The sequence below is a fragment of the Pogoniulus pusillus genome, chromosome 8 (assembly GCF_015220805.1).
Source record: "Pogoniulus pusillus isolate bPogPus1 chromosome 8, bPogPus1.pri, whole genome shotgun sequence".
Taxonomy (NCBI): Eukaryota; Metazoa; Chordata; class Aves; order Piciformes; family Lybiidae; genus Pogoniulus; species Pogoniulus pusillus.
The window spans coordinates 38,906,198-38,919,917 of record NC_087271.1 but is presented as its reverse complement, the minus strand read 5'-3'; the positions used below and the strand labels follow the sequence as shown (position 1 = coordinate 38,919,917).

Here is a 13,720-nt window from a genome sequence, read left to right as displayed (position 1 = left end):
CTCAGGGAGGTGGTGGAGTCGCTGTGCCCAGAGGTGTTGAAGCCAAGCCTGGCTGGGGCACTTAGTGCCATGGTCTGGTTGCTTGGCCAGGGCTGGGTGCTAGGTTGGGCTGGATGAGCTTGGAGGTCTCTTCCAACCTGGTTGATTCTGTGATCCTGGGCACCCTGCTGTGGGTGGCCTTGCTTTAGGAGGGGGGTTTGGACTAGATCATCTCCACAGGTCCCTTCCAGTGGCCACCAGTCTGGGGTTCTGGGGCTTTCTCTAGGATCAGTGGTCTCTGTGTTTCTCTGGTTGTGGAAACTGAGCTGCTGTGCACCTTGGCTTGTGCCTTGGGCAGGATGAAGCAGCTGCTAAGCCCTGGTCTCCATGAATTTCTGTCTCCCATAATGCAAGTTTATATGTCTGGAGAATGGGATGACTTTTTCTGCAGAAGGAGAAACTCAAGGTCCTGTCTGGACACAGGCTGGTTTGGGTTGGAAGGGACCTTTAAATGTCATCTAGTCAAATCCCCAGGCTGTCAGCAGGGGCATCTGCAGTTAGATCAGATTGCTCAGAGCCTAAAACAACCTGGCCTGGAACGTTTCCAGGGATGGGGCATCTACCACCTCTCTGGGCAACCAGGCTGGTTTGGGTTGGAAAGGACCTTTAAATGTCATCCAGTCAAATCCCCAGGCTGTCAGCAGGGGCATCTGCAACTAGATCAGATTGCTCAGAGCCCCAAACAACCTGACCTGAAATGTTTCCAGGGATGGGACATCTACCACCTCTCTGGACAACCTGTTCCAGTGTCTCACCACCCTCAGCATCAAAATTATCTTCCCTCTGCCTAGTCTAAAGCTCCTCTTCTAGTTTCAAACCATCACCCCTTGTCCTGTCACATCAGGCTTTGCTGCAAAGCCTGCCCAGAGGGACTGGAAGCACTGGCAGGTGTGTGGTGTCCCCCATGCACCTGTGTGCTGCTCAGCTGAGTCCTGGCCAAAGGGGAGCAGTGGTTGGCTGCACCTGGGCACGCGTGGCGTGACGGTGACCGTTCCGAGCCTGCAAACAGCTCATTAAAAAGCACAGCTCTCATTAGCAAAACGATTATCACACCTGGGCATGTCTTGGGAGCTGGCAGGGGAAGGAAGCAGGAGGGGAGGTGGGAGGAGGCTCGTTATCTTCCCTGGCTGGCAGGATGAAAGGAGCCCACACCTTTGCCTTCAAAGCCCTGGTTTTAATTGCGGGGGAGCAGCTGACCCATGGCTCCAACTGCCTTGTGGCCTCCCTGGGGGGGACCTGGGGTGTGTACAATCCTTCCCTTGGCTTTTTTCCCATCCCTTCCCACCCTGCTGGCTGCAGTGCCCCAAGCATGCCATGGAATCATAGAATGGTTGGGTTGGAAGGGACCTTTAAAGCTCATCTCGTCCAACAACCTTGCAATGAGCAAGGACAGCTTCAACTAGGTCAGGATGCTGAGAGCCCCATCCAACCCGACATGGAGTGCTTCCAGACAAGGGGCATCTGCCACCTCTCTGGGCAACCTAGGCCAGTGTTCCCCATTGTCAGCATAAAGGTTCTTCCTTCTGTTCAGTCTAAGTCTTCCTCTTCTAGTTTAAACCCGTGGGCTGCAGCCATCCCTAATGTGAGGCATCCCTGGGCAGTGGCACTGAGCCTTCATGTCCTTTCTCCAACAGGGATGGTGAACTTCAGTGAGGTGTCTGGGTACCCCCTCTTGCAGCACTGGAAGGTGCAGTCTGTCATGTACCACGTCCGGCTCAACCAGCTGACCATCTCCCAGTGTAAGTGTGCAGGGCTGGGGGGAAGAAGGGATTGAAGGGTGGTGATTGATCACACAGTCTTGGCACTTGATGGGCTCAGGGGTTGGGTGCCCATCACAAGTGTGTAGAGAGCTGGCAAGGCTCTGGGGTCTGCTAGGATCTGAGCATTTCCTCTGCTCCCCAGCCTTCAGCAATGCACTCCACTCTCTGGATGGGGCCACTTCCCGTGGAGATTTCGTGGCGCTGCTGGACCAGTTTGGCAACCACTACATCCAGGAGGCAGTGTATGGCTTTGAGGAGTCTTGCTCCATCTGGTATCCCAACAGGCAGGTCCAGCGGCAGCTCTGGCTGGAGTATGAGGACATCAGCAAAGGTAGGAGCTCTGCTCATCCCCAGGAAGGTACCCCACAGCCACCCCATGGCAGCAGGAGGCTTGGTTTGATTTTGATGTCAAAAGGGAAGTGCCCAGCCCGTGCCAGGGCTGCAATCACAGCTCAGAAGAGAATCAAGCAGGCTGGAAGAGACCTCCAAGCTCATCCAGCCCAACCTAGCACCCAGCCCTATCCAAACAACCAGACCATGGCACTAAGCCAGGCTTGGCTTCAACACCTCCAGGGACAAGGACTCCACCACCTCCCTGGGCAGCCCATTCCAATGCCAATCACTCTCTCTGCCAGGAACTTCCTCCTAACATCCAGCCTAGACCTGCCCTGCCACAACTTGAGGCTGTGTCCCCTTCTTCTGCTGCTGGGTGCCTGGCAGCAGAGCCCAACCCCACCTGGCTACAGCCTCCCTTCAGGGAGCTGCAGACAGCAATGAGCTCTGCCCTGAGCCTCCTCTGCTGCAGGCTGCACACCCCCAGCTCCCTCAGCCTCTCCTCACAGGGCTGTGCTCCAGGCCCCTCCCCAGTTTTCTTGCCCTTCTCTGGACACCTTCCAGCACCTCAACATCTCTCATGAATTGAGGAGTCCAGAACCAGTGTGACCTGAGCAGTGCTGAGCACAGGGTCAGAAGAACCTCTCTTGTCCTGCTGCCCACACTACTCCTGAGCCAGCCCAGGATGCCATTGAAGCCATCCAAAGGACTTCTTTGGACTGCAGCAAGCCAGAATGGGGGATAAGTGCCACGTCCCTGGGGATAAGAGACACAAAGGCACTAATCCCACCAAGCTGTCCTGCCTGATTCTGGACTTAACTGTAATTTGTCTTTAATCCTGTTCCTTCCTCCCTTTTGTCTCCACCATATCAGCTCTCTTCCACTTGTATCCTGCAGCCAGACTCTTCTCCCTCTAATGTGTTTTCTTCTCCCAGGCTGTCCCTGTTCTGCTTTTAGTGTCTGGAAACCAGTTATGAACTAGTCCATCATGGTGGAGAGGGCATTTGGCACTGCTACATCCTTCATGGTGCCTTTGCTGCAGTGGGGTGTGATGGTTCCCCCGTGCAAGGCGTTTTACAAGCAGGTGATGTCTGCTTTGGACATCAGCTTTCCCAAAGCAGAGGCAGCCAATGGCATCCTGGGCTGGCTCAGCAGCAGTGTGGCCAGGGGGACAAGAGAGGTTCTTCTGCCCCTGTGCTCAGCACAGGATGCTCAGAGAAGCTTTGTTGCCCTTCTCTTGACATCTTCCAGTACCTCAACATCTCTCTTGAATTGAGGAGCCCAGAACTGGACACAGCACTCAAGGTGTGGCCTGAGCAGTGCTGAACACAGGGCCAGAAGAACCTCCCTTGTCCTGCTGCCCACACTGCTCCTGATGCAGGCCAGGCTGCCACTGGCGTGGTTTGAAACTAGAAGAGAGAGTTTCAGACTAGAGAGAAGGAAGGAATTTTTGGTGGTGAAACACTGGAACAGATTGCCCAGAGAGGTGGTAGGTGCCCCATCCCTGGAACCATTCCAGGTCAGGTTGGATGGGACTCTGAGCAACCTGCTCTAGTTGTAGATGTGCCTGCTCTTTGCAGGTGGTTGGACCTAGATGACCTCCAAAGGTCTCCTCCAACCCAAACCATTCTGTGATTCTATGACCTCTTGTGTTGGCCTTCTCAAAGCTGCCTACCAGTATTGTGCTGTCTGAGCTGGGATTGATTGCTGTGCTGCACTACCCAGGCTTGGGCAGCAAGCAAGAGCCATCTCCCATGCTGAGGCATTTGGGATACTGTGCAGAGCTCCTGCTTATTTAGGTGTCCTTGACTTGCAGCCCCCTGCCCAGGAGCTCTGGAGTGCAGGCAGCCTGCGTTTGGAGCTCGCAGGCACTGAGGCCACCTCATCATTTCATAGAATAGAATCATAGAATCAACCAGGTTGGAAGAGACCTCCAAGGTCATCCAGTCCAACCTAGCACCCAGCCCTAACCAATCAACTAGACCATGGCACTAAGTGCCTCATCCAGTCTTTTCCTGAAGACCCCCAAGGACGGTGCCTCTTGCTGTGCCTCAGCTCTGAAAACGTTTTCTCTCCCAGGGCTGTTGTGTGGGAAAGGGTTCTTTCTGAACCTGAGACTGGATCCTGCAAGCTCAGACCTCCTGAAGCCTGGACTTGTTCCCAAGCCCACCTGCCAGTAGCACAGAGCCGTTGCTGTTTCGCTGCGAGCTGCCTCCAGCTGTAGCATCTTTTTGATTGCAACGACTTGCTTTCCTCCTGCACTTTCCTCCTCCTCTGATTTTCCTGCTTGGAGGCTTTTCAGGGCTGGCAGTCTCTTCCCACCCACAATATCCCATTTGGGTTTTGCTCTGGAACCTGTCACTTTTCCCTCCTTTGCTTCTTTGTTTGCAAACGTCAGGAGCTGGAGTATCGATTGAGGAATCGCAGGAGTCAAACGGTTCCCTGGCTCCTCGGCTTCTCCCTGGGCGCCTGCTAAGCTGCAATTCACAGCCAGCCCAGAGTGTGATCCATTTCCAGCCCGCTGGGGGAGCTCAGCCATGCTCTTGGATCCCAGTTTTCAGTTAGCAGCCTTGTTTTCTTTGCAGGGGGTCTCCAGGAGAGCCCAGAGCTGGCCCATTTGTCAGCAAACCCTTTGCGTTAGGAAGTTCTCCCAGGGGAACTGGGGACATGTTCCTGGGCAGCTCAGGGAGCAGCCAGCCCATTGCAAACCAGTGCCCACAACACCCTGAGCCTGCCTCAAGGACAAAGTGGTGTCTGGGCATCCTTCAGCTTCCCCCAAAGCCACCAGCCTGCTTTGGCCACCATTGTGCTGGTGAATGGAGCTGTAGGCTGCTCTCTTGTGCTGTTCTGCAGGGCTCAGTGCTGGGCCCAATTCTGTTTAATATCTTAATCACAGAATCAGTCAGGGTTGGAAGGGACCACAAGGAGCAGCCAGTTCCAGCCCCCCTGCCATGGGCAGGGACACCCTACCCTAGGGCAGGCTGCCCACAGCCTCAGCCAGCCTGGCCTGAAACACCTCCAGCCATGGGGCCTCAACCACCTCCCTGGGCAACCCATTCCAGCCTCTCACCACTCTCAGGCTCAACAACTTCCTCCTCACATCCAGGCTGACTCTCCCCACCTCCAGCTTTGCTCCATTCCCCCCAGTCCTGCCACTCCCTGACAGCCTAAAAAGTCCCTCCCCAGCTTTTTTGTAGCCCCCTTCAGATCCTGGAAGGCCACAAGAAGGTCACCTGGGAGCCTCCTCTGCTCCAGCCTGCACAGCCCCAACTCTTTCAGTCTGTGCTCACAGCAGAGCTGCTGCAGCCTCTGAGCATCCTCCTGGTCCTCCTCATGCAGATCAGTGCTCTGGATGACGAGATCCGTTTGCAGATGCCACCAAGCTGGGTGGGAGTGCTGATCTGCCTGAGGGTAAGCAGGCTCTGCAGAGGGGTCTGAGCAGGCTTGAAGAATGGGTTGAGTCAGTCCAATGGTATGAGGGCCAACAAGGCCCAGTGCTGGATCCCACACTGGGGTCACACCAACTCAGTGCATGCTGCAGACTTGGAAAAGAGTAGCTAGAAACCGACAGATCTGCCTGCTGGAGAAGAGCCTGGGGCTGTCTGTTGATAGGTGGCTGAACAGGAGCCAGTGTGTGCCCAGGTGGCCAAGGAGGCCAACAGCATCCTGGACTGGCTTAGCAGTAGTGTGGCAGGAAGGATCAGAGCAGCGATTGTCCCCCTCTGCTGGGCACTGGAGAGGCCACACCTTGAGTACCTTGTCTTCATTTTTGGGCTTCTCACTCGAAGAACATTGAGGTGCTGGAGCATGTCCCTAGAAGGGCAACAAAGCTGGCAAACAAGTCTTGTGAGGAGTGGCTGAGGGAACTGGGGTTGGTCAGTCTGCCTGGAGAACAGGAGGCTGAGGAGAGACCTCTCTACACCTCACTGGAGGGAGATTGTAGCAAGGTGGAGGTTGCTCTCTCAAGTAACAAAGGATAGGTCAAGAGGAAATAGCCTTAAGTTGCACCAGGTTTAGAATCATAGAATCAGGCAGGTTGGAAGAGACCTCCAAGCTCATCCAGCACAACCTAGCACCCAGCCCTGGCCAATCAACCAGACCATGGCACTAAGTGCCCCAGCCAGGCTTGGCTTCAACACCTCCAGGGACAGCGACTCCACCACCTCCCTGGGCAGCCCATTCCAATGCCAATCACTCTCTCTGCCAACAGCTTCCCCCTAACATCCAGCCTAGACCTCCCCTGCCACAACTTCAGACTCTGTCCCCTTCTTCTGTTGCTGCTTGCCTGGCAGCAGAGCCCAACCCCACCTGGCTACAGCCTCCCTGCAGGCAGCTGCAGGCAGCAATGAGCTCTGCCCTGAGCCTCCTCTTCTGCAGGCTGCACACCCCCAGCTCCCTCAGCCTCTCCTCACAGGGCTGTGCTCCAGGCCCCTCCCCAGCCTTGCTGCCCTTCTCTCAACACCTTCCAGCACCTGATCTGGTTGATTGGCCAGGGCTGGGTGCTAGGTTGGTCTGGATGATCTTGGAGGTCTCTTCCAACCTGGTTTATTCTATGATTCTATGAGGAGACTTGAACCAGGCCCTGGAAGGTGATGCTGCCCAGCTCCCTCCTTGGAGAAACACAGAATTGGATTGGAAGGGACCCTTGAAGGTCATCTAATCCAACCCCCTGCAGAGAGCAAGGACATGTTTAATTAGATCAGGTTGCTCAGGGCCCCATCATGTTTGACCTTGAATATCTCCAGGGGTCCATCACCCCTCTAGGAAATCTGTTCCAGTATTTTACCACTCTCACTGCAGAGAACTTCCTCCTAATGTTCAACCTAAATCTACCCTACTCTGTTCAAACCATTGCCCCTTGACCTATTGCTGCGTGGCCCTTCTTCTGCAGGAGGGCATGAAGGGCTGAAGGAAGGATTTTGGTGGCTTTGTAGCCAGCTCAGGAGCTTTCTGTGCATCATGAGGCACTAGAAAGTCTTCTTTGCAGGTTCTGTGCTCTTTGGTGCTGCTGGCTGCAGCCCTTTCTGGTGGGGCATGCTGAGTCAGCATCATTGCTGTACACCTCTGGTCTGGAATTCATCCTTTCTGGTCTCCAACTGACCCTCTCTCAGTCACATCACCTTTGCTGAGGGCCCTTTGGAACCAAGGGAATTGAGCAAAGAATCCAGCTGTTGGGCCTAGAGGGCTTCTGCAGGGCTTTGGCAGGACAGCAGTGTAGGCTGAAGGTGCCTGGGCAGGTCCTCTTGAATCTGCAAGGGTGGTCAGTCCCAGTGCCAGGCAAAGGGCTGGGGTGGGGGAGACTAAAAGGATGGAGGCCAGGCTGGAGCTCTCAGTCCTGATTCCTGATCTGAAGAGCAGTGAGCATCTCATCCCCACCGAGCAAAGGGGGAGCTCTCAGGGATGCAGAGGGTCTCTGGGCAGCACTGCCTCTCTCCAGCAGGGCTCCAGCCCCTCACATCCATTTAAAGGGTGGCTTGAAGCCCACCCTGGTGCCCCTCTTTCTCCCCTTCCCCAGGCAACTCCCCCTCGGACGAGTCGGAGGAGCGGGAGCGGGACCCCAAGGTGCTCACCTTCCCCGAGTACATCGCCAGCCTCTCCGAGTCGGGCGCCAAGCGCGTGGCGGCTGGCGTGCGGATGGAGTGCCAGAGCCGCGGGCGCTGCCCCTCCTCCTGCCCCCTCTGCCACCTCGCCTCTGCTCCCGACGTGCCAGCCGAGCCCATCCTGCTGGAGGTCACCAAAGCCGCTCCCATCTACGAGCTGGTCACCAACAACCAGACCCAGCGCGTGAGGAACCAGGGGCTGGGGGTGGCCATGTGGGCACGAGGGGTGGCAGGGTGGCATCAGGGTGGCTTTTGCAGGCAGCTTGCCTTGGTGGCAGCGGGTCAAGCCGTGGCAGCCCTTGCCTGTTGGGCAGTCCTGCTGTGCAGGGTGGATGGGTCATGCTGAATCCACTAGAGGATGGATGAGCGCTGACTCCAGTGCTGGAGGGATGGGAGCACACCCGCTCGGTGCTGACCACCTTCTCCTCTCTTCCAGCTGCTGCAGGAGGCCACCATGAGCTCGCTGTGGTGCTCGGGCAGTGGGGACGTCATTGAGGACTGGTGCCGCTGTGACTCGAGTGCCTTTGGGGCGGATGGGCTGCCCACCTGCGCGCCTCTCCCGCACCCCATGTAGGTCCACGTGTGTCCCAGCCTGCCTCCTTGGTGTGGTGGATCTGGTAGGAGGTGGTGATGGCCAGCAGTGTGTGGTGGCAGGAGGTGGTGGGCTGGGGCAGCTTTATGGGACAGGTTTGCAAGTGGAAGAGGGACCTGGAAATCAGGCAGAGCGTGCAGGGATGTGGAGTCTTTTCTACATTCAGCCAGGAACTGGGGAGCTGGGTTTGGATCCATCCTGGTGGAACAGCCCTAGGGAGGGAGCCCTTTGGCCAGCACACACCTAGAGCCAGGAAGGGTAGCAGAAGGAAGAGTCTCTCCCATGAATTAATGGTTTTGAAGGCCTTTTGCTGTGAGAGAGCAGTGCAACACCAGCCCCTGCGTTCTACCTTTGAGAAGCTGACACAGTTCTCTTGTGTTTGCATGTGGGCTGCAGAGCAGAGTGGGTGGCACTTGATCTGCACCAGCCATGGGGACTGGTTGCCTTCAGCATCTATCCATACTCTGTGCCTCAGCCTGATGGCCTTTCAGCTTTTCTAAGGCACAGATGAGCAGTGAAGTGGGTGAGCATGGGTGGGTGCTGGGGGATGGCTGGCAGACCTTGCCCTCTTGAGGTGCTGACCAGCCAGCATTGCCCCCTAGCCTACGACTCTCCACCGTTCATGAACCCAGCAGCACGCTGGTGGTGCTGGAGTGGGGGCACTCGGAGCCCCCCATCGGGGTGCAGATTGTCGACTACCTCCTCCGACAAGAGAAAGTCACCGACAGAATGGACCACTCCAAGGTGGAGACAGGTGAGTGGAGACTCTACTTGTTCCCTCTCTGGAGGGTGGGTTGGAGATGTTGGAGGAGAGCCTCTGTCTCCCTCTTGGCAAGGGGATGCTGCAGCATATCTGGTATGCAGTGGAAGAGAAAGCAGCCTCTCTCCTGCCCACCATGCTGCACTGCAGGAGAGGCAGCTCCACTCCATGGTGGTCAGCCTTGCTGGGGAAGCAGTGAGGCCATCTTCACACCAACCTCAGGCATCAGCTTTGGTCCTGCTCTGCAGCAGGCACAGAGCTCAGCAGCTGCCCACAGCCCTGTGTCATCACCCGTGGCACATCCTCCCCTCTCTCCCTAGAGACAGTGCTGAGCTTCGTGGATGACATCATCTCTGGGGCCAAGTCACCCTGTGCCATGCCGGCCCAAGTGCCTGACAGGCTCTCCTCCACCATCTCCCTCATCATTCGCTGCCTGGAGCCTGACACCACCTACATGTGAGTGGTCTCCCCCATGCCATCCACATGGCAATGCTGTCCCTCTGGCCAGGATGCTGCTGTCTGGTGTTGCCTGTGTTTGCATGAGGTCCTGGCAGCCAAGAGCTTCACCTTTCTCCTTCCTGGCCAGGTTCACGCTCTGGGGAGTTGATAACACAGGAAGACACTCCAGGTCCAGTGATGTGACTGTCAAGACCCCCTGTCCTGTGGTAGATGACGTGAAAGCTCAAGGTGAGATGGAAGGAGCAAGAGGTTGCTCACCCTTCCAGGTTGTCCCTGGACACATCTCATGTCTAGTCTAGTTGAGTGGATAGGGCTAGACTGGATGATCTTGGTTGGATAGGTTGGGTAGGATGATCTTGGTTGGCTAGGTTGGGCTGGATGGATAGATTGGACAGGATTATCTTGGTTGGATAGGTTGGACTGGATGGATAGATTGGGCTGGATGATCTTGATTGGATAGGTTGGGCTGGATGGATAGATTGGACAGGATTATCTTGGTTGGATAGGTTGGACTGGATGGATAGATTGGGCTGGATGATCTTGATTGGATAGGTTGGGCTGGATGGATAGATTGGACAGGATTATCTTGGTTGGATAGGTTGGACTGGATGGATAGGTTGGATAGGATGATCTTGGTTGGATAGGTTGGACTGGATGGATAGGTTGGATAGGATGATCTTGGTTGGATAGGTTGGACTGGATGGATAGGTTGGATAGGATGATCTTGGTTGGATAGGTTGGACTGGATGGATAGGTTGGATAGGATGATCTTGGTTGGATAGGTTGGACTGGATGGATAGGTTGGATAGGTTGGACTGGATGGATATTTTGGATAGGATGATCTTGGTTGGATAGGTTGGACTGGATGGATAGGTTGGATAGGTTGGACTGGATGATCTTGGTTGGATAGGATCATAGGATCATAGGATGTAAGGGGTTTGAAGGGACCCAAAGAGATCGAGTCTAACTCCCCTGCCAGAGCAGGACAAGACTATCTAATACAGATCACAGAGGAACACAACCAGACAGGCCTTCAAAGTCTCCAGAGAAGGATGATCTTGGTTGGATAGGTTGGACTGGATGATCTCAGAGGTTTCTTCCAACCTGATTGATTCTATGATTCTATCTCCTTCATCTGTGGTAGTCCAGCTGCTGCCACATGGTGTTGGGGGTTGGTGTGAAGGGTGGCAGGAGGCATACATCCTCTCCACAAACAAACACAGAGGCACCTTGTGCTGGTGGAGGGGTAGGTGGGGAAACAAGCATCCAGGACATAGCAAAATAGCCAAGAAGACCTCGGTGTGCTACCCAGAAAGCAACTTGGTAGCATAGGTGGTGACTGTGTGCCCACTTATAAATGAATGGCTCTTCACTCGTGGCTCCTCAGTTCAGGAGAGATGTTGAGATACTGGAACATGTCCAGAGAAGGACAACGAAGCTGGTGAGGGGCCTGGAGCAGAGCCCTGTGAGGAGAGGCTGAGGGAGCTGGGGGTGTGCAGCCTGCAGCAGAGGAGGCTCAGGGCAGAGCTCATTGCTGGCTACAACTACCTGAAGGGAGGCTGCAGCCAGGTGGGGTTGGGCTCTGCTGCCAGGCAAGCAGCAACAGAAGAAGAGGACACAGTCTCAAGTTGTGCCAGGGGAGGTCTAGGCTGGATGTTAGGAGGAAGTTGTTGTCAGAGAGAGTGATTGGCATTGCAATGGGCTGCCCAGGGAGGTGGTGGAGTCTCTGTGCCTGGAGGTGTTGAAGCCAAGCCTGGCTGAGGCACTTAGTGCCATGGTCTGGTTGCTTGGCCAGGGCTGGGTGCTAGGTTGGCCTGGCTGAGCTTGGAGCTCTCTTCCAGCCTGCTTGATTCTGTGATTCTGTGATCCCAGACATTTCTTTTCCTATTTGGACCAAACTACAGGAGCCTAACCTGGACTGATTCTGAGGAATTCCATCTACTCTCTTGTTCCTTCACTGGGACCTCATCTTTAAATGACCTAAATCATAACTCAGGGGACAAACCTTGGGGTCTGGACATGGTTTCCCTCGAGCTGATTTTTAGCCAGGTGGGCTTGGTTCATGCCTTTCCTTACACCCCACTGAATACCTCATTCCTTCTGTCCAGAAATAGCAGACAAGATCTACAACCTCTTCAATGGCTACACCAGTGGCAAGGAGCAGCAGACAGCCTACAACACTCTGCTGGACCTGGGTTCCCCCAGCCTGCACCGAGTCCTTTACCACTACAACCAGCACTACGAGAGCTTCGGGGAGTTCACCTGGCGCTGTGAGGATGAGCTGGGGCCCAGGTAAGCTCAACAGCTGGGTTGGTTAGGCAGGCAGACAGGCTGGCCCACCAGTGGGCTTATCCCTCAGAGATGTTGATCCTCAGGAGGGTGGGCCTTGGACAAATCTCTTCCATTTGTTTGATGATGAGGCTTAGGCTCACAGTGGAGCTCCTCTTCTGCTGGATGCTGTGTGTATCACAGGCTCACAGGATGTTAGGGGTTGGAAGGGACCCAAGGAGATCGTTGAGTCCAACCACCCCTGCCAGAGCAGGACAAGGCTAACACAGATCACACAGGACACATCCAGACAGGCCTTGGAAGGCTCCAGAGAAGGAGACTCCACAGCCTCTCTGGGCAGCCTGTGCCAGTGCTCTGGGACCCTTGCAGTAAAGAAGTTCCCCCTTGTGTTGAGCTGGAACCTCCTGTGCTGCAGCTTACATCCATTGCTGCTTGTCCTATCCCAGGGAGCAGTGAGCAGAGCCTGTCCTCCCCTCCTGACCCCCAGCCCTCAGGTGTTTATAGACATTTATCACACCCCTCTCAGTCTTCTCTTCTCCAGACTGAGCAGCCCCAGGTCCCTCAGCCTCTCCCCATCTGGCAGTGCCCTCCAGTCCCCTCATCATCCTTGCAGCCCTCCGCTGGACCCTCTCCAGCAGATCCCTGTCCCTCTTCAACTGAGGAGCCCAAAACTGAAGGCAGTATTCAAGCTGAGGTCTCAGCAGGACAGAGTGAACCTCCCTTGATCTGCTGTTGGGGCCTAGCTGTCTTCCTTGAAGGACCATGAACATCAGGCCCTTGTCAACCATTGTTGTTGTCCATCCCACCAGTCCTATGCTGTGTCTGGAGCTTTGTCCATCTAAGCCCAGCAGAGTGGGAAGGGTTTGAGATTTCACTTTTTCCCTCAGCAGATGCATCCTCAGGCAAAAAGGCACAAGTTCTTGGAGAAATATGATGCCCAATGCCAGGACAAGGGGCAGTGGGTGGAAGCTGAGGCAGAGGAAGTTCCATGTAAGCATGATGAGGAAATTTTTCCACTGGGAGGGTGACAGAACCCTGGAACAGGCTGCCCAGGGGACTTGTGGAGTCTCCCTCTCTGGGGATACTCAAGACCCACCTGGATGTGCTCTTGTGTGATCTGGTTGAGGTGATCCTGCTCTGGCAGGGGAGTTGGATGATCTTTTGAGGTCCCTCCAGCCCCTGCCATTCAGTGGTTCTGTGAAAGGATGGTCCTTGAAGGAATGGAGCTTGTGCTGGGTGAGAAGGGATGAAACACAGTTCGATTGCACTGCTGGAGAAGGCTCCCAGGTGATGATGGAGGGAAGAAGGTGCAAGGAAGTGGTTGCACCTTCAAGCCTGCTGGAGGAGGTGACACAGAAGAGCCTGATGGTGGAAGCTAGTGGATGAAGTGCGTGCAAGTGCCCATGCATGTGCTGGCCCATGCCCAGACCAGATGTGGCTGTCCTTTTCCTGCCCTTTGGCTTGAGTCGAGTGCATCTCTCTGTGTTGAGCTCACTGTCACTTGTGGTTCAAAGCAGAGAGTGGGTTGACTTTGGGTCTGACTTGCACATGTGTTCCCTCCCTTTTGATCTGAGCTCATGGTCATGAGTGTTTTGGTGGCAGTGCTGAGCTGCCACAGCAGCCTGTGAGGGCCTTTCCTGGCTGAGGCAGTCCTTTTACACCTGAGTGAGCACCATGTCTTCTCCCACTTGTCCTCCAGGTGAAGGCAGCCCCTCCAGCTGCCTGGGGCTGGGCTGCCTGGTGCTAAGGGCTTGCAGAGGCAACCAGATGTTCCCTTCTGCCCATGCCCTTCAATGTCTGCTTTTGTCTGTGTGGTTTCCCAGTAACATGGATGTTTCCAGTCAGTTGAGCAAGCTGTGCTGGGGGATTGTGTGGGCTGCAGTGGTGT

General features: G+C 55.3%; 1 protein-coding gene across 5 annotated transcripts in view; it reads left to right on the top strand.

Annotated features, from left to right (window-relative positions):
* The window catches only part of ASTN1 (astrotactin 1), a 90,690-nt gene that overhangs the window by 62,916 nt on the left and 14,054 nt on the right, over positions 1-13,720 (top strand). For all 5 annotated transcript variants that reach the window (XR_010303140.1, XM_064148127.1, XM_064148129.1 and 2 more), the window contains exons 15-22: positions 1,674-1,778; positions 1,942-2,130; positions 7,648-7,916; positions 8,169-8,302; positions 8,927-9,078; positions 9,405-9,540; positions 9,671-9,771; positions 11,652-11,835. Coding sequence is in view for 4 of the 5 variants with exons in the window: in XM_064148127.1 (XP_064004197.1) it covers positions 1,674-1,778; positions 1,942-2,130; positions 7,648-7,916; positions 8,169-8,302; positions 8,927-9,078; positions 9,405-9,540; positions 9,671-9,771; positions 11,652-11,835 (1,270 nt within the window). In the remaining variant the exon portion in view is untranslated. The remainder of the gene's footprint in view (positions 1-1,673; positions 1,779-1,941; positions 2,131-7,647; positions 7,917-8,168; positions 8,303-8,926; positions 9,079-9,404; positions 9,541-9,670; positions 9,772-11,651; positions 11,836-13,720) is intronic.